Source organism: Netta rufina (assembly GCF_964035555.1).
Source record: "Netta rufina genome assembly, chromosome: 15".
Classification (NCBI taxonomy): domain Eukaryota; kingdom Metazoa; phylum Chordata; class Aves; order Anseriformes; family Anatidae; genus Netta; species Netta rufina.
This window is the reverse complement of record NC_140138.1, coordinates 5,008,567-5,026,813: the sequence shown is the minus strand read 5'-3', so window position 1 is coordinate 5,026,813 and position 18,247 is coordinate 5,008,567. Positions and strand designations below refer to the sequence as shown.

The window sequence follows — 18,247 nt, the reverse complement described above, 5'->3', positions numbered from 1 at the left end:
TGACTGGTGTGACCCCTAATGAGGACAGAATAAATGACCTAGTGTTAAAGTCTTTGGTAAGTACAAATTATCAGGGATCCTCCACTTCCTCAGCCACCTCTTCTTCCACTTCCTTGGTCTCCATGCTGCTGTGGTGACTTTGCTCTGGAAACAGGCTTTGGTTTATGGGAATGCCTACTCCTCTGTGAACTGCCTCGATGGTCTGCTGATTGACATAGTAAGTCAGGTTTGTGCATGGAATTCTTTTCCGCATCTCTTCCAGATACTGGTAAGCCTAAAGAAAAACACAGATTACTGTTACAGGTGTGTGGGGGTGTACTGCTTCTACAAATTCCAGCAAAAGCATAAAAAGCATCTGCCTCGAGTGCTTAGCTGATGAGCTCTTGAACTGATGGAGTTCACTGGTGGAAAGGAGCTAACACTAGGTCAGAACAATTCAGCATTTGATACCATGAAGCCTTTGCACAGGGGCTTGTCAATTCTATCTTCTTCAGTATAAGAAAGAATAGGTCTCAAAGGCTGGTTTTACACTCTCCTGCTAGCTGAAGCACTGTCAAAACAGCACGTTGCAAGTAAGGTTAATCAGTACAGCTGGAGAAACGAGCAGTTGGCATCCTTCTGTTCCATAGTACCAGCAGATTATGTTTTAGTCCAAACCCTGGTGCATGTCAGAATTTTCCAGGTTGGAAGGGACCCATGAGGCTCACAGAGCGGGGCCAGAGGAAGGCCACAAAGTTGATTAGAGGGCTGGAGCACCTCTCTTACAAAGAACAGCTGAGAGATCTGGGGGTGTTCAGCCTGGAGAAGAGAAGGCTCCAGGAGACCTCATTGCAGCTTTTCAATAGTTAAAGGGGGCTTATAAAAAAATGGACAGCAACTTTTTGCTCAGTCAGATAATGACTGGACAAGGAGGAATAGTTTTAAACTGAAATCGCTGCCCTTGACTCACTGGTAATACTGTGCCTGATGCACTTTGGGATGTGGCAGACCCTTTTGGCTACAGGCACTGCTTGACACGTTCGGTTTGCCATCAACAAAGTGAGTTACTAGTGCCTCAAATTACTATAATTTTATAATTTTCTTTTCTTGTTTGGCGAGGTGGCAAATGAAGTCCAGTGCAGCTGCTGAGACAATGCACCCCGACCTTTCTGTTCTTATCTCTAGTAACGGGAAGTATTTAAGAATCCAGCATTGTTTATGCTCCATGTTCTCTGAGCTTTCTTTTCAGTCCCATGTAATTAAAAATATAATCATTTGAAGATAGTTCCTTAAGCATACAACACCCTGCCAAGCCGTTTAGCTCCTGTAAAGGAATCTGTACTATAGAATATCTTCCCATAGGAGTTCAGCGCTTATACCAAGCTGCACTGGTCTATATAAAGTTCAGGCTCTGAGAATTAACTTACCACGTGGAATTCCTCCACCCGTAAGTAATGTCCAACCAGAAATCCCAAGACATCACCCTGACGGATGGCGCTGTCAAGATCTTGCTCAGCTAGAAGAAGTTCACATTGTCTGATTGCTTCTTTGGGATCCTCAGAATAAACTCTAGTAAAAGAGCATAGTTACTCATATTTCAGATTACTCTTTGGTCTTGAATGCCAACAGCCCTTTTAAAATTCCATCTGTTTCTATGCTATAAAAATATACAGAAGCAAGTCTTCTCCAAATTATTCACTGAACCGTGAATGTCTTCTTGTATATTTTTGTCATTTGTGTGCATGCTCTGAATACCACAACTTACCTCCGAGCATGGAGGAATCGTTTAATCAGGGCCATCTTGCTTTGCAAATGTGCGAGTTTGCTTTCCTGGTCCGGAAGACTTCTAGTTTTTGATTTTGAAAGGCACTTACATGCTTCTGTAAGTGCTCCTTGTGCCTTCTCATAATTCTGATACTCATCGATTTCTACCTGCAGGAAGACAGATCAGGTGAGTATCTTGCTCTAGAGCTAACAAACTGTGAAGAATCACAGAAGGCGGACATACCTGAGCACATGCATCATAGAATCCTGCCAACAGGTCAAGGGCTCTTCCTTTAGTATAGAAGCTAATGATGTTCTTCATAATCTCTGGGTCCTTGCGCCAATCCAGTGATTGTAGGTAGTTGGCTGCCATGATGTAAATCTCTCTCTGTCTGGAGACTCCCGCAAAAAAGATGATTTTCTCTGTGTCTCCAGATTTCATCAGTGCCCTCATAGCCTAGCAATGCAAGAAGGGCGGGAGGTCAGAGAGGGAAAAATATGAATACAAACACAGGCTCTACTAAAATGGCTAGGAAGTCTCATCTGGATAGCCTACTCTATGAAAACCGTCTCAGGATTTACTTCTCAAACCACTCTTGTTGCAAAATCTGATAAAGGTAAGAGGCTCAGCCTCCCCAGCTTTTTTCTGCCTGTCCAAACTGACCTTTAACTTGTTTCCTGCTTGTGTGTATTTCTTGGTTGCCAAGTGGTAGTTGCCTTGTCTCATGCAGCAATCAGCAATTTGTTCCAGTAGCTCTCTCCGGGACTCCTCAGAGAGGTCCTTGGAGTCCTTAGACACTGTCATTCTCTCAGCCATCTCCTCTGTGATGGTCAGGTTCTGCTTCAGGCAAAGTTGCAGAGCGTCTTGGTACTAAAGGAAGTAAGAAAGCAATGAGCTGTTGCAAGTACTACCGTGATACTTCACACTGTTTGTGGTGTAACCCTTAAAAATAAGCTATATGAAGGCACAAATGTTAGCAGATGTGGCTTCTCTAAGTAGAACGTTTGAGGCATTGTGCCCTACCGTCAACTCATATTTAAGTATATACTTTCTTATTTTGTTCACAAAGAACATATTTGTGCCTTGGTACTGCTTCCACTAGGATCTTTTCCATGATCTTCCCAGGCACAGAGGTGAGGCTCATCAGTCTGTAGTTCACTGGTTCTCCTTTCAACACTTTTTAAAAATGGGAGGAGTGATGTCACTTTTTTCAGTCACCAGGGACTTCACCTGATGGCCAGGACTTTTCAAATATGATGGAGAGTGGCTTGGTGACTACATCAGACAATTCCTTCAGGACCCTGGGATGTGTGTCATCAGGCCCCCTAGACTTGTACTTGCCTCACAAATGTGTCTTTATTAATAACCAGCTATGAAAAGATAAATCTAAGAGTATGCATGTACATACCTGTTGTGCTCCTCTCTGTCCATCCACGGAGCTTACCTTTTTGGCTGTTAGCAGCAATTCCATTGCCTTCTCATACTGAGCGTGTTCGATAAAAAAATCAGAACAGCGGGCTAGCAGAGCTGGGTCTGATTTCTCATCCAGGTCTTCAGCAATTAGCTGTAGGGCCCCAAATTGCTGTGTGGCAAAGGCTAGCTCCAGAGCTTTGGAGAAATGTCCTGCCTGCAATTCAGGATGTGCCTTTTAAAGACTTTTAAAGAACAAGCACTGCAGAATTAGCTTACAGGATACTCTAGAGGGGCTTTACAAAGCATTATCCACCATGAAGAAATGACTAATTGCACATATAGTCAAATGTACTGTTGATTTAATGCTCCTCTGCTGTGGAAATTGCATCGGTTTAAAGTTTTTAGTAAAAATACCAAAGTCATTTACCTTATGGTACAACATGACAGCTCTGTCCATTTGCTCCCCCTTTTCTTCATAATAGCAGGCTGCCTCTATCATGTCTTCTGGAGAGCTCAGAAGAGCCAGGTTCATCAGCTGGTCATCTAAATTGTTCTCCTGTTCAAAAGCAAAGATTCGAGTTTTGGTATTCAAGCAAACTGAGTTCATAATTCTGTCTTCTTTCAGGCTTCTAACTTTATACTGTTGCATAGTAGCCCACCAGCCACCTCCTATGTAAAACCTGTAGCTACTCAAATGACTTTGAGCTGCAATAATGACAATTTGTTTCATGCAGTTTTCTGTTGAGATGTATGATGCATGTATATATGTATGATATTGAGCTGTATAATCAACCAACCCATATAACCAACTCATTTATTGAAGAATCTTCTGCAGAAGATGAAGGCAGAAAACAAGAGCATCTTCATAGCTGGGGACCAGGACTGAACAAGCAATGCATCACAGGACAGAATGGTACGAGTGTCTTGTAACGCTTTCACTCTGTATGCTACCTCAGGGTAGAATCCTACCTTGGTTTTGGACACAGACATACATCTTCCCATACCTTACACAAGCGAATGGCGTTGTTAAATGCCTGGGCCCTGGTGTAGAAATGTACAGCCTGCTTGATTTCACCCTGACTCTCGTACTGGCGGGCCAAGTGGTATGAAGCTGCCCAGTTCCCTGTTTCGTTCGCTATTTCAGCAGCCTGAAAAGGAAAGCATATAGCTTTATGCTATGCCCATACTCATCACAGGAATGAGAATTCCCTGGAAACAGACAGGAAGGGTCTGCCTTACCTTCTGAATGTCGCCCTGAAAGCAGTGGACACGGACTAGGGAAAAATAATCCTGAGCCAGTGCATAGTACTTCAATGCAGATTTCATAGCTGATTGGCTCTCCAGATACTGTGCCCACCATTTCCACAGGCTCCTAGAAAAGCAACAATATTAACTGCAGTAACCAGAAGTGCCAGAGAATGCATTTCTCACCCCTGCAATCTTGAACTCGAGGCTAGATACATTTTTATTTTTTTAGAATGCAGACAGGTTTTACCAAAATGCAATTGTGATGTTCAAAGATCTGTGCTAAAAGGGAGTTCAGCCTAGATACCTATATAGTATGGCTGTTTCTGAGTGAAATGTGGCGTGCTCCTGAAAAGCTGAAGGAGGATCAGAGTGGATAGATAAGGCAGGTATTGGACTTGCAGCTGAGAGGATTCTCTTCTCCTTCCCTGTTCCCTACACAAATTTTATTTCTGACCTGAAAGTCCCACTCAGGACAAGGAATGAGCATAGCACTGACTTGTCTTTCATCTTGTTGACGTAGTTCTCCAGGGCTTGTAAGTTTTCAGAGAGCATTCGGGGTACCTCAAACCTGTGTGTATCCGACTTCTCGTAGCTGTAGAGAAAAAGAACAGAGGAGATGTGAAATGACTAGCTTAAGAGAATTATTTCACTTCCTGTGTGAAAAATCCACTTAATGTTGGATTAGCCACAGCTACAAAGCAGCAACCCTGGTAACAGTGCTCCATTGGTATTATTCAGTTACTCAAAGATTTGTAGCAATCAGCCAGACCCATCAAAACTAAAAGGTACAATGCACCTGGAATCAGCGAGGCGATGTGGTCATAGCATTGTAAATACTTCAAAGTTCCAGCGATGCTCCAAAGAGATGTCCCAGAAACCTCTCCAAACATTAAGTACAACCCTGTGCAAGTGGCTGAAAAGGGAGCAAAAGCCATGGGCTCATCTTGCTTAGTCCTGCCAGCCACTGCAGTTTCTGCCTGTTTTCCACAACTGCATTTATGCCATCCAGCTGGAGTCTTTCACCCTCCTGCCCATTTGGATCATCTTATGGGTCTTTCTCATCACATCACAGCTCTACTTTGCCTCTGAACGTAAGTGATCTTATATTGTGAGATTTCACATGGTAAAAATCATATAAAAACAAGATTTCAAACAAAACACGTTAAAAATCACAACCACCAAGTTCTGTAGGAATTCATCAGTCACAGCAGAGGACTGGGCACCAGACGTACCCAAGTCAAACCAAATCCTGTGGTTGTGCCTGAGACTCTCAAAGGAAGTAAACAATTAAATCACAGGCAGTGGTCTTCCAGTGACAAGCAGGGGACTGGATTATTATCGGTGTTCAACTACTGGCCCCTGACAGGATGCTTAGCCTTAGGGATGGTGCTGGGCTGTTTATTGCAACAATGCTTTTACCCCTGAGATAGAAAGCACCAGCAATAGGAAAAGATTTTAATTAATTGTTAGTAGCTGTTACCAGGCATCCTCCTTATCCTGCCCCTAGTCTGCAGAGAAGGACAAGGCTCCAACTCCCCCCGAACGCAATGATGCCATCGGCTGCTGCTTACTGCGTGAGGGCAAGGCTGTGCTCCCCCACTGCCTCCAGGTGCTTCGCATAGTTGTAGTAAGTGGTACGCAGGTGAACCCGGTCATGAGCTTCGGCTGTTTCAATGGCTTTCTGCCACTGGTTTGAGGCTTGATAGAACTTGTTCAGAAGGTCATAGCGTTTGCAAGCCTTGTACAGTTGCTCCGCATCCTCCTTAAGGAAAAGCATACAGAGAGCTCGTTAGCTCGGTGTTTCATAGGTGTACATGCAAGCAGTAAATCACAGCAGACACCACACTTACGAGAATTTTATTAATGCAGGTCATTGCAATGCAATTAAAGTAACAATAATTTAGGCAGGGGGGTTAACCAACTAAATATACATAGCCTGGAATAGCACATTACTGGGAAACAGGATGTTTACGTGAAAATAAGGAAAGCATTCAGATCCTGACATTTACTGTACGGTATCAACTGGGGGTGACATGAGCAAGCCATCAACAATTAAACACTGTCAGCAGGAGGGTAAGTCACTTCAGATAGGGGAGATACGCTCATGTGGGGCTACAGCTAATGGCCACACTGCCTAGAAGTAATGTTCAAAAGGCCCAAGAGACTAGGGTTGTTGGCAAGAAGGCATTAAGTGCTAGAAGATCTCTGGGACCTCAGAGCAGGTCTCAGCGGCAGGAATTCTTTCTTGGATAACTGATAGCCATTCCTGGAAACAACTGCTACTAATTTCAGACAGAACTAGAACAGGAGGATTTTGCCTGTGCTGACGCAACTGCAAGCAAAGTAGGAACTATTATTTTTACACTTTGAGAGGTACTCCTGTGGAAGGAGCATTTTCCTGCTCCACCCAATGGCTGTCCAGCTGAACACTATATTTAGTCAATTGAGATTATCTGTCCAAGACAGAAAAATAATTTCTGTCTCTTATTGTTTCAAATTCAAAAAAGCATAGAAAGTAAAGATGGAAGTTGCTGGCACTATGATTTTATTACCATATGAAATAAAAAAAAAAAAAAAAGCAGCAAAATAGCATCTGTCTTGCTACAGTTTTCCTTCACCTCTCCAAATAGATCTAAATATCCAAAAGAAGGAGAATTAACACTTTTCAGCCTCATAGCTTTCTCTTCCAGGAAGCTTTTACAAACATTTAGTTAAATTTTCCTTTTTTTCCCCATCACTTCAGTTCAGGATAGTTCCACTACTTCTCCAGCTTTTATACTTCTAAAATAGCTGTAGATTGCTAACCACCTTTTTAAGCCGAAGTTTAGCTGTTTGGCTATCTTAAAAATTTCCTTGTCTGTAAAACACTTCCAAGAGCTTAACAGTTTGCACTGATTTTCTCTGTATTTCCAGTTCATTAACATTTTTTTCTGGTAATGAGGTACTTAAAGGTGGAAGGCAATATTCCAGCTGCAGCAAACCCACAGATGAAAGTTATCAAATCAAAGCCCCAGGATGTGGTGTGTCCACAAACACAGACCCAGATTTTTGCTGTCGTAGCATTTTGCCAGTGTGCATCGAATCTGTGATCTCCTGTGAACTGTGGGGCATGGCATCAATTCTGCTGTCTGTTTGTCCCTCTTACTGGTCATTTGCTGGACCTTTCTATGGTTCCCAGGCTAAAAATTTCTGTTATGACTTTTTTTTACAGAACACTGATGAAGACATAAAATAAAGGCTAACCAAGAAGAATACATTCTCTCTTATTCATCTAACTTGACAGTGCTCCAGTCAGTTTTCAATCCACCTGATAACATCAGTCATCCACGTGGTAATATCATCTCCATATTAGACATCAGTGATATTGGTAAAGCACAGTAATCAAGGGCAGAGAACTTAGAGTAAAACAAAGCTACGTAGAAAAGACACAATCCACTTTGGCATGTATTTGCTGTCAGGTCAGGCTCCAGATTTAGGTGCAAGGGACAGCCTACCACTGTGCCAGGCAGGGGAGCTGGCTGAACAGCCTGACTGCTCTTTCTGTGCATGAATCCAGGCAAGTCACTGCCAGCATAACAGGAGAAGCAGCAATGGAAATCTGGGCAAATGCAGGAGAGCCAACGATGCTGGGACAGCACATGCAGCAAATCTGACTTGACAGAGCTCTCCATCCCCACAGCTAGCCCGCTCCCAACCTTGGGGCAGGAAACTTCAATCTTGCCTACGCTGCTGAAGAGCATTAGGCCAGTCCTCACTCTATTGCAGATCACACCTTTAGCCTTTCATCTGCAAACACGTCAAAATTAACCTTGCATTTCCCACACTGGACCTTAAAATATGTTTGTTAAAATGTTCGCCATAAAACATTTCAAAGCACATCTCTTCTTAATCTAATCAAACCTAGAATGTTTGTTTGAAGAATTATGCCCCAAGAAAAATGTAAGACAGAACTTAGGATGTTTCATACATACAAGATGCTTAAAGGATGCTACCTACATTCAGCAGCAGTTTTACTATATATATATATATATATATATATGTATATAGTAAATATACTATATACTATGCTATACATATATATACTGTACAGCAATCAAGAAAACAGACAAATTAATTTGCTATAAACTTCTGCTGCTATGACTCTTGGAATTCTTATTTCAAGGCCTCAGGTTCTGTAATCCTCATTACATCTACTCTTCAAGGACCACAGAAAGGGCCCAAAGGGCTGTATAGAGCCCATAGAATTCACACTGGTTACAGAGAAAGACAGTTGAGCGTGGCACAGTAACTGTGCAGCACTGGGCTGTACCGTGCTGGAAGGGATGCCTACTTCCCGAGGATAAAAACTCAGCTTCAAGAAAGTAATTGCAACAACTTTTCTTCATTACTCCTTGGAAACCTGGTAATAGATTTTACTTAGAAGATTTTTGCACCTCTCTCAGATTTATCAGAAACAGTCAATTTGTCAATCTATTCCCTAGTTAAACAGAGTGGATATTCCAGGATGCATACGATTGTCAGGGCTTACCAGCATGCCCAGCTGAATTGCTAGCACAGCGACTCTGGCTTCCTCCTCTGGTTCTTGTTCAGCCTCCCTTAATGCTTTGGCTCCTCTTGCATGACCCATGTTTCCAAGGCAAATTTTGGCAACGTCAAGCCTCTGAGTCTTCACACACATGCGAGCCATGTTCTCCCAGATAGCCTCACTGTGATAAAGCAGAAAGAAGGGAAGTGCTGTTAATGGTAGCACCATCAAGACTTGTGTATTAGGCAGGTAAGGGGCAAGGAAAGAGGAGAGAGTGAAAGGGAAAACCATTAATATGTGTGTGTTAAGTGGGGAATAAACAGACTCCAGTTGTTATGTGAAGATTTAAGAGGAACAGAAACAGTCCTCAGACATAGAGGGTGGTTCTGGAACTGAATGTCCATAGCTTTAAGCTATGCTTAAACTATTAGCTCAAAGTCTTTAACTCTTAGCACAAAGCTAAGAGTTTACACTTAACAAAATCATCTGCCAATACAGATGCAGTCAACATCTCAGCTTTGTGCTCCCACACAATGTTGTCAGGTCTCACCAGGCAGCACTGCTGCACAGGAGGGCCGCAGCACAACCGACAGTTCCATGGGGGGACAAGCGAAGATTTACATAAATTCTGGTTATGAGTGAGGCTCTGCAGAGTAAAACGCAGTATGTCCAACAAATAAAAACAAACATTCAAAATATTGTGTTTTTTTTTCAGCGTGTGATCCTCAGCAGAGGTGTGGTCCACACCATTCTCAGACACCACCACAACACAAAATAAGCACCTAAATGATAAAAGCAGGAAAAAAAAATGCTAAGAGTTGAATGCCACTTCAGGTCTTGCACCTGCAAGCAAATCTTCCACTTTGGGGGTGGGGGGCTGACAATCATGTTTTCCTATGATTAAAATGTTTTTCTCTTCCCAGTTGCTGTGGGAAAGACCTGCACAAACAGGGGAAACTGACTAACCGGGAAGCAGTGAAGCAGATGAGATGCAACGTGCTGTCAAGCACACACAGTCAATGAAGGCAGAAAAATGTTTTTTCCTAATTTATTTTAAAATAAGATTATCTTCTATTTGCAACTACAACCACTGCAAAATTTTCAGGTAGAAATAAATATAAGTATGTGGCATACACTTCATTAAGGCCAAACAGGATAGAGAAAATAAAACAGGATTAGAAGTAATACATCTGGGACAAATTTCAGATAATTCAGAAGTTTCGCTTCTGAAAAGCAAAAACACATCTCTGAATATTTTATAGAATTTCTTACATCTGCTTGTCCATATGGAACCTGGTTCAAACACAGTATGCTCTTGCCCTCTTCTGACATATCCAAGTCCCTCCTGGACTGAAATGCCAAAAGCAACATGGAAACACAACCAAGTAATTTCTGACCTGGAAAGGCCTTACAGAAACGTCAGTGCTAGATCCTTCCAAGCGTAAGCCCATGTATCTCCATGTAACATAGAAATGCTGATTTCTATCAGCAGAAGATGCGACCACCCTCCTTTTTAGGAAGTTTGAATTACTTTCTTTTTTATGCAAGCCACTGCCTATGCCCCAAACTGGCAATAGGCAGGAAAAACATCTTCACAGGACATTGAGGTCAGATTAAATATTGTCACCTAGCTTTCATCAACAAAGACAGTAAGTTCTGTCGTTAGTACAAGACGCCAAACCTAGCATGTATGTGCACGGCTGTGCTTCACTACACACAAGGAAAATACACGTACTTTCCAAAATCTGCAGCATGCCAGAAGCTGCTGCCAACAGCCATTTCACTCTGCCTGAAGAAGCACAAGCTTGCGCTGTGCCAAACTAACAAACAGCACGTTTCTGAAAGTAAATCAAAATCTTTAAGAGCCTTGACAGCTTGCACTGCCATAAATGTAAGAGTTCGTGGACTTGAACAGAGACAAGAGGATGAGAAATCTTATTAGCCTACAGGGAGTGGAAACTTTTGAAAGGAAATAGAGCAAATGGCATATTTTAAAGCGCAAAGTTAAAAATAATGGTGTGCAGAGAAACAAAACAGGACTTAGAAGATCATAGAATCATCTGGGTCGGAAGAGACCTTCAGGATCAGCAGGTCCAACCATCATCCTGGCATACTGACTCCCATCTCTAAGCCGTGTCCCTCAGTGCCGTGTCCGCACACCTCTTCAGTACCTCCAGGGATGGCAATGCCACCGCTTCCCTGGGCAGCCTGCCCCAATGCTTGACCACCCCTCTGTGAGGAAATTCTTCCTCATGTCCAGACTAAACCTCTCCTGGTGCAACTTGAGGCCACTTCCTCGTGTCACCTGAGAAAAGAGACTGACACGCTCCTCGCTGCAACCTCCCTTTGGGTAGAGCGCTGAGGCCTCCCTCCGCCTCCTGCATAGCGAGCAGCCCCCTCTCCCTCAGCCGCTCCTCCTAAGCCCTGCTCTCTAGTCCCTTCCCCAGCTTCATGGCTCTTCTCTCCACACGCTCAAGCAACTCAACACCCTTCTTGTAGTGAGGGGCCCACAACAGAACCCAGTATTCGAGGTGTGGTCTCACAAGTGCCACGTACAAGGGGACAGTCGTTTCCCTGGTCCTGCTGTTACTTGTCACCTTCTGGCAGCATTTTGCTTTCATGAACAGCAGTGGCTCCTGCCAACTTCAACACTCAGCGGGGGAGCTGCTGTTGCTCCAGGGATTCCTCTCTGGGAGCTCCTGTCCCACACGCGAGCTGCCAGCGTGCCACCCAGGCACCCCTGCCATACGCATGCGGTACCCCACCTCAGCGCACTGACGAGCTGGAGCTCTGCCATTCCACCTCCTCCTCTCTCGCTCCAAACCATTTACAAAACTAACCCGAGATGCTCCAGAAGCAGGCTACTGATAGGCTGGAACAACAACAATAACAAAAAATATCTATATAATTTTAACACCACACTATATACTACGGTCTGTTGCTCATAAGGTATTCAAGTGTTTCTGCCAGTGACATCCTATTTGCTTGCAAAGGCAGCCTTCACGTACATATAAAGTTTTATTCATATATTTACGCTTGTCTTTATTGTATTATTATCTATTGTATCTTATTTACAAACTAGAAAGGCATTACAGTAACATCACCACGTGGAACACAACAAAGGCTCAACGTGAACCAGCAGCATGCTCCGGCAGACCAGTGGGCAAACCCCGTTTTAGGATGCATCAAACCCAGCATAACCAGCCCATCAACAGAGGAAATTCTCCCACTAGATTTAGTGTTGGTGTGGCCCCACCTTGAATATTGCACGCAGTTCTGGGCTCCACAATATAAAAAGGATGTTAAGGTCCTTGAAAGTGTCCAGAGGAGGTCAACAAAGCTGGATAAGGGGCTGGAGCTGCAGCTGGGGACGTTCAGACTGGACTTTAGGAAAAATAATTTTACTGTGAGAGTGGTCAAACACGGGAACAGACTACCTAGCAAGGTTCCATGGCTGTCAGTGCTCCAGAGGCATTGGGATAATGCCCTCATTGATATGGTTTAACTTTTGGTTAGCACTGAAATGATCAGGCAGTTGGACTAGATGATCTTTGAAGGTCCTGAATTATTCTGTCCTGTTCTGTTCTTAGTGATCAGGGAGACATCTCCAACAGCAGAATAACATCCCAGAGGGGCAGCTGCACACCAGTTTTGTTGCCTCTTCGGGTATGTACAAAACAATGCAGGGCAAGTTAAGAAACAAGGAACAGGAGGAGTAGGACACTCTTGCTTAAATCCAAGGCAAAACCATCAGTTTTCTCTCAACAGTTGTTAGTGTAGCAAGAAAGGCCCATCTGTCCTTACGTCCTTAAAAGGCAGCAACTCTTCTTCCCAGGGTTGGCCTCACTGCCACATACAGAACACCAAGTAATGATCTACCCTTCCCCCAGCTCATATTCTGAGAATTTCCTGTTCTTCCCCTCCTCCTCTTTCTTTTCTTCCCTTTGGAAAGCAGCTCACATCTGTACTTCGTTAGCCACAACTGGAAACTTAATGAAGACCAGATGCAGCAAGAGCACAACCAGAGCCATAAGAAAGCTCCCTGTGCATTTCTGGGGAGCTCTGCCTACCCATGAAGCACATTAATAAAAGATCTGCTGCTGCACCCCAAACTCCCCAAGCTTCAGGCCACATCAGTAGCACGATGGAGTCTGAAAAACAAAACAAAACAAAAGCACACACACACACAAACAAACAAAAACACAAACAAACAAACAAACAAACCAAAACCCTTTGATGCCACTATGGACTAGATGCAAGTTTTACCATATTTTTGATGAATCAGTTTTTCTTCCAGAATCTCTGTTCTTCGGGATCTGTTTTTCTGTGAAACTATGTTTACAGTGTCTAACATTCTGATCTCACAAACTCTTCTGTTACTATACATTTTTCATTGCTCGTTTTGTGTGGAATTAAAAAAACAACAACAGTAAAAGTAGTACTATTTAAAGTGCTGGAGATTCATGTGTCTGAACATATTACTACTATCTCCCTGCTGTATTTAATGGGCTATATTTGAAAAATGAACATACTTCATTCCATCTCATCTCTAAATATCTTGACCAGTAGAAAAATAAAATCTTTCTTTCCATCTTGGGTCTCACTTTGATTAATAGGATCCTAAATACTCTGCTTTAAATATTAAATACAGTAACTGTAACAGTACATTATATATACATAACATTTTAATAGTACGGAAATATGGCTAGATTTTCCTGCTAGTCACTGAAAACATGTAGAACAGTTCTCCTCATTTTAACAAGAGACAAAAACAACACACACATTCATCTCAGTTTCAGTACAAGACCCTCCACAGTCTCAACCACCACCTCCCACTAATTTCTATGCAAGCAAGGCCACATCCCTTAACACAACCATGTGGAGTGGGTGAGCATCCCCTTGTGCCCCAGACACAGCCTGGACTGTCCAAAAGGGACACCCAGGTTTCACTTCTGAGACATGGGAGAATCTTTCTTGACCAGCAACCAGACATGAGGAAGCTTCACTGTACAAGGAACTGCATAAGAAATTGCAAGCAGGTTCTCAGCAGCTCAGCTAACTGCAAACAGAGTAGATGTAACATTCTGGTGCGAAGTGTTTACTCTGAGACTCACCATAATGTAAATCATGTCTGGGCTGACCTGGACAAACACTGCGAGGCAGTGGGCACCACCCTTTCCCTATCCTCCACCCGCTGCCTACGTGCTGCTCTTGGGTGTTTACCATGCAAAGGAAAAGGATGGAACAAAGCAGGTGCTGCTTCCTAAGGAAAATTATCAGCATCTATTACTATTTTCCAAATGGTAATTATTTGTACCCTTGCCTTGACTTCAGTAACTTCAAGTTGCGCCTTACATCCCCTAAAAAAAAGTGTCAGAATAATGCAATCTAGCTAAATATACAACAGTAAGTGATTCTAATAAGATAATTTTTTATCAACTCTACACGTATACAATTTGATAGACCAGTCATAGGGCATAAGCATCAAGCTGTGGACCATAATGGCTACAGACAGCTTATCCATGGCCAAACAAGACAAACTACTTAGCATCTAAAGTTAGGGGGGACTCAAAGCTGATAATTGAGAAGCACTATGTAAAATTTTAAACACATTTAAAAAAAATGAACTTTGATTTCATCTTCAAATCAGTGCAAAATCTATGTAGAGCTAAAGTGCCAAAACTGGTGGCACGTGGCATGCTGGCTTTGCTGTTGTAACCTGGAATGTTAATCATACTAAGTGAGTATTCCTCTGCCAAATATGTCAGGCATTTCTCACATATGTTCAAAACATTGAAAATGCGTAATTATTCCTATGAACCCTTCCCTAGAAGAAACAGAATACTTGGTAAAGCAACAGAAGTCTTAAAGAATAATACTTAAAATGTTCTATCAAATACATAGATTTGTCTGTTCCACACTTACCCTGTTAAAGTCAACATCAAGCTATAGTTTAGCATGAATTATAACAAACAAAATCCCTTTGTCCCAAGTACTGCAGTAAGTACCACATTAGACAAAAGGAAAACATAGTCACCTAATGACTCCCTCAGGTAGCGACCCAAACCTATTTCTACGGTATTTCAATACACAATATTCTGTTGCAATACTTGGCATAATCACATTATCTATTTTCATCAATATGGAAATAAAGATGCTTCATTATCAGTATTCTTTGCTTCTTGTTCTGAAAGTGCATTTATGTCTCAAGAAAGGATTTGAAGGACTAAGAATTGAATATACTTCTGCACATTTATCAATAGAAAAGTATTCATTAAAGTGATTTTTTTTTAAGGATCAGAAGGATTCCTTGACTGGTTTGTACTAGAAGCACAAGATCTCCGAGTGAAAAAAGAGAACATCACCAAGTGCCAACAAGAACCTTCATGAAACAGCAAGGAGCTAAGTAATATAGGAAAAGTTGCAACAAAAGTTAATAATAAATTAATGCTTTTGATTAAAATTATAACAACAATGAATAACTGAGCCACTTTGGTATGAGGAAGCTAGGAAAAATTACTGGATCTTTGCAAAACTCATTTGATTCTGACTTGGTGCAATTACTCATTTCAGGAATTTCCCAATGTTATGGCTTTAGATATTATTACAAAAAGCCGTTTGTCATTGGAACACCATGTCAATAAAATATTGTACCCTGCATAAACAAATGTAAACATAATTTATTAGGTATGAAATGGGCAAACTCACTATGGAATGAAATAATTATCCAAATTATTGAGACTCCATGAGTAAAATTACATTTACATAACAGACTTTTAACCCAGAAAGACCCCAAATATTTCATAAGCTACTATACAAATTGCATGGAATAACTTAACCCACTACTAAACAGAACTACTCTTTAGCATAGAACACAGCAAAAAGCTAATTATGGACAAGAACATCCACCAGAAATTTTGCCCTGGAAAACAGTCACAATGCATTTGCTAAATTACTGCATGCAACCCTTACTACTGCCTTGCATCACTCCTCAGACACTCTTCATGTTGGTGTGTTATCGGGGTGGGCTTGGACTGCTGTGCTGCTATCCTTTCTGCTCTTTAAGGAGGAACCCAGAAATACTCCCATCATCACAAATCTCAAAACAGCTGCAACAAGATAGTCCCTACCAACAGACAGACAATACAAATTTGAAATTATGCAACCTTTTCTGAGATGACCACCTCACTGTAACTAGAGATGAAGCAGTCTGATTTAATGCCACCTTTCTCACTAGTCCCAGCATCACCTCCCATGGTTTAAGTGGCAGTGAAGTGAGCCATGTGTCTCAGCTGCATCAGTTCCCATGTGCAACTCATGAGACAGCTACCCACCCATCTGCAGCCACAACAAGAAGCAACTTGGGAGAAAGGTTTTTTTTCCTCCCCAGTTCTGTCAAAACTGCCTTAAATGCAAAGTCATTGACTTCTATGGATTTGTGTGTGTAACATGCAAAATTTCTCAAGTAAAGTATATCTATCAAACCCTAAACCAGCATCAGAATGTTTAGATCATCCAGTCTCCTTAACACTCCAAGACAAGTATGACTTAAGAGGAATATGCTTTTATTTTGAATGTGGGTGGAATTTAGAAAAGAGGTAGAAAATTCTCATGCCAAATAATTTGTGCAGGAAGAAAAAGAAATTTGACTAAGTTTTAAGTAATCAGACTGGCTTTGTTCTGCTTTTGTAAAAATACAATTGCTACATTTTTGCATGTGCAACATAAAAAGAAGTTTGTGCCCTCAAAATACATCCTCAGGCTTCAAAAACAACCACAAAAAAAAAAAAAAAAAAAATCAGAGGCAGGAGGATTCAGAAGATCAGAAACAGGTGCACTGTTGGGCAGAAGTTTGCCTTTGGTATCATCTACAATATGCATATCATCCACCCGGCTACTGAGTTACAGGCTTAAAACAATAACAACAACTCCATGGGTTATAAATATGAAAATATGGTCATAGTTGTTAGGAAGCTTCTTCGAAGAATAAATACAAAATAACATACCTATGCCTACCAAACTTATAAAAACACACATGTATGGCAATATGATTTACAGGAAAAACAGTAATGAAGATGTTGCCCTGCTGTGAAAGTATGAAGATGCTTAAGTATGAAGAGGTAACTCAGGATTAATCTGTTTAAGGACTAAAAATGAACCAAGCACACAGAGGACAGATGAATCCACAGCCAGATTTGTACATTCAGTTCTGATAGCTGAAAGCTAACTATAGGGCTATATGAAATTCATTTAAGTATTTTCCACTCCTCTCAGCAACGAGTCTGTTTTCTTCCTAAAAAATTTCCAGTCAGTTTGTCTGCATGTCAGAAGTGATCCTGCTGACTAAGGCTAAAGAAACTTTGCTGACAAGACAAATACTGTTTTAAAATTAAATGTTTTTATTCTGATTTCATTCTCTTCTAATTTTAATTTCAGCAATGTGAACTTTTGTGTCAAAATGGCAGGTGCAGTCAGTGGACTGCAGATACACCTTGTTAATCGGGTTCTCTTTGCGCCTGGATTCCTCCTTCTCCATGACGTTGACAAGAATGTCATACCATTTTACAATATACTATTTAATGATACACCTTATATGGTGGTGTTTTTGTTTTTGTTTTAGCTTAAAGACTATGTTCCCATGCCCCTGGCCAGCTGCAGGGTACACACACAGCTCCTCACTGCAGCGCAGGTCAGCTCTGGGAGCTGACAGACGTTGAACAGTTCGCTGCCACTTCAAAACCACCGTACGCAGACCCAGTGCTGGTGGCCCTGGCTTGTTACACAGCAGTTAATTCTGTACTGGATTGTGAACACAGGCATTGTATTAAGCAACTCACAGCAGCTCTTCCATCCCCCAGGCACTGAAAAAGGGCTCAGACAGTATTCTCAGAGACACTGCAGAGCCACCAGTGACTACAGCAAAGGGGGATGTGCGGCTCAGGGGCACATCGGCCCTGCGGTCACAACACAATACAGCAATTTTCAGCTTCATCCACATCATGGCACTTGTGACTTTTTTCAGACACCCACAAATTGTTTATCTGGTTGAGAATCTCCAAACTTTAGATTTTCTGTTGATCTGCCAAGTTCCTTTCTAGGGTTGCAGAGCGGCCGACGGAACCAAGTGCACCCACCACCACCACCATCTTGTCATGATGTTCGACAGCCAACAGTACTTCCAAAATTGTTTTGCTTTCGGTAACAAGCATTTCAAAACCCCTCTCCTCAATCTATTTCTGCAGTCCTAAAGCTTCACGAGCCGAGTCTCAGGATTCCTGCTTCTCTGTAAAGATGGTTTCCTCGGGAGCTGTGCCTCC

The 18,247-nt window shown here is 42.1% G+C and overlaps 1 protein-coding gene across 1 annotated transcript in view; it reads right to left on the bottom strand.

The window, feature by feature from the left end:
• Positions 1–45: 45 nt before the first annotated feature.
• Positions 46–18,247, bottom strand: part of IFT140 (intraflagellar transport 140) — a gene marked incomplete at its 5' end in the record, with an annotated part of 69,131 nt that continues 50,929 nt past the window's right edge. Inside the window, 12 exons of the mRNA XM_084295958.1 lie at positions 46–274; positions 1,407–1,548; positions 1,745–1,911; positions 1,988–2,200; positions 2,408–2,614; positions 3,189–3,371; positions 3,585–3,713; positions 4,162–4,305; positions 4,397–4,529; positions 4,902–4,997; positions 5,977–6,167; positions 8,934–9,111. Of these exons, the coding sequence (XP_084152084.1) occupies positions 71–274; positions 1,407–1,548; positions 1,745–1,911; positions 1,988–2,200; positions 2,408–2,614; positions 3,189–3,371; positions 3,585–3,713; positions 4,162–4,305; positions 4,397–4,529; positions 4,902–4,997; positions 5,977–6,167; positions 8,934–9,111 (1,987 nt within the window). The 3' untranslated portion in view covers positions 46–70. The remainder of the gene's footprint in view (positions 275–1,406; positions 1,549–1,744; positions 1,912–1,987; positions 2,201–2,407; positions 2,615–3,188; positions 3,372–3,584; positions 3,714–4,161; positions 4,306–4,396; positions 4,530–4,901; positions 4,998–5,976; positions 6,168–8,933; positions 9,112–18,247) is intronic.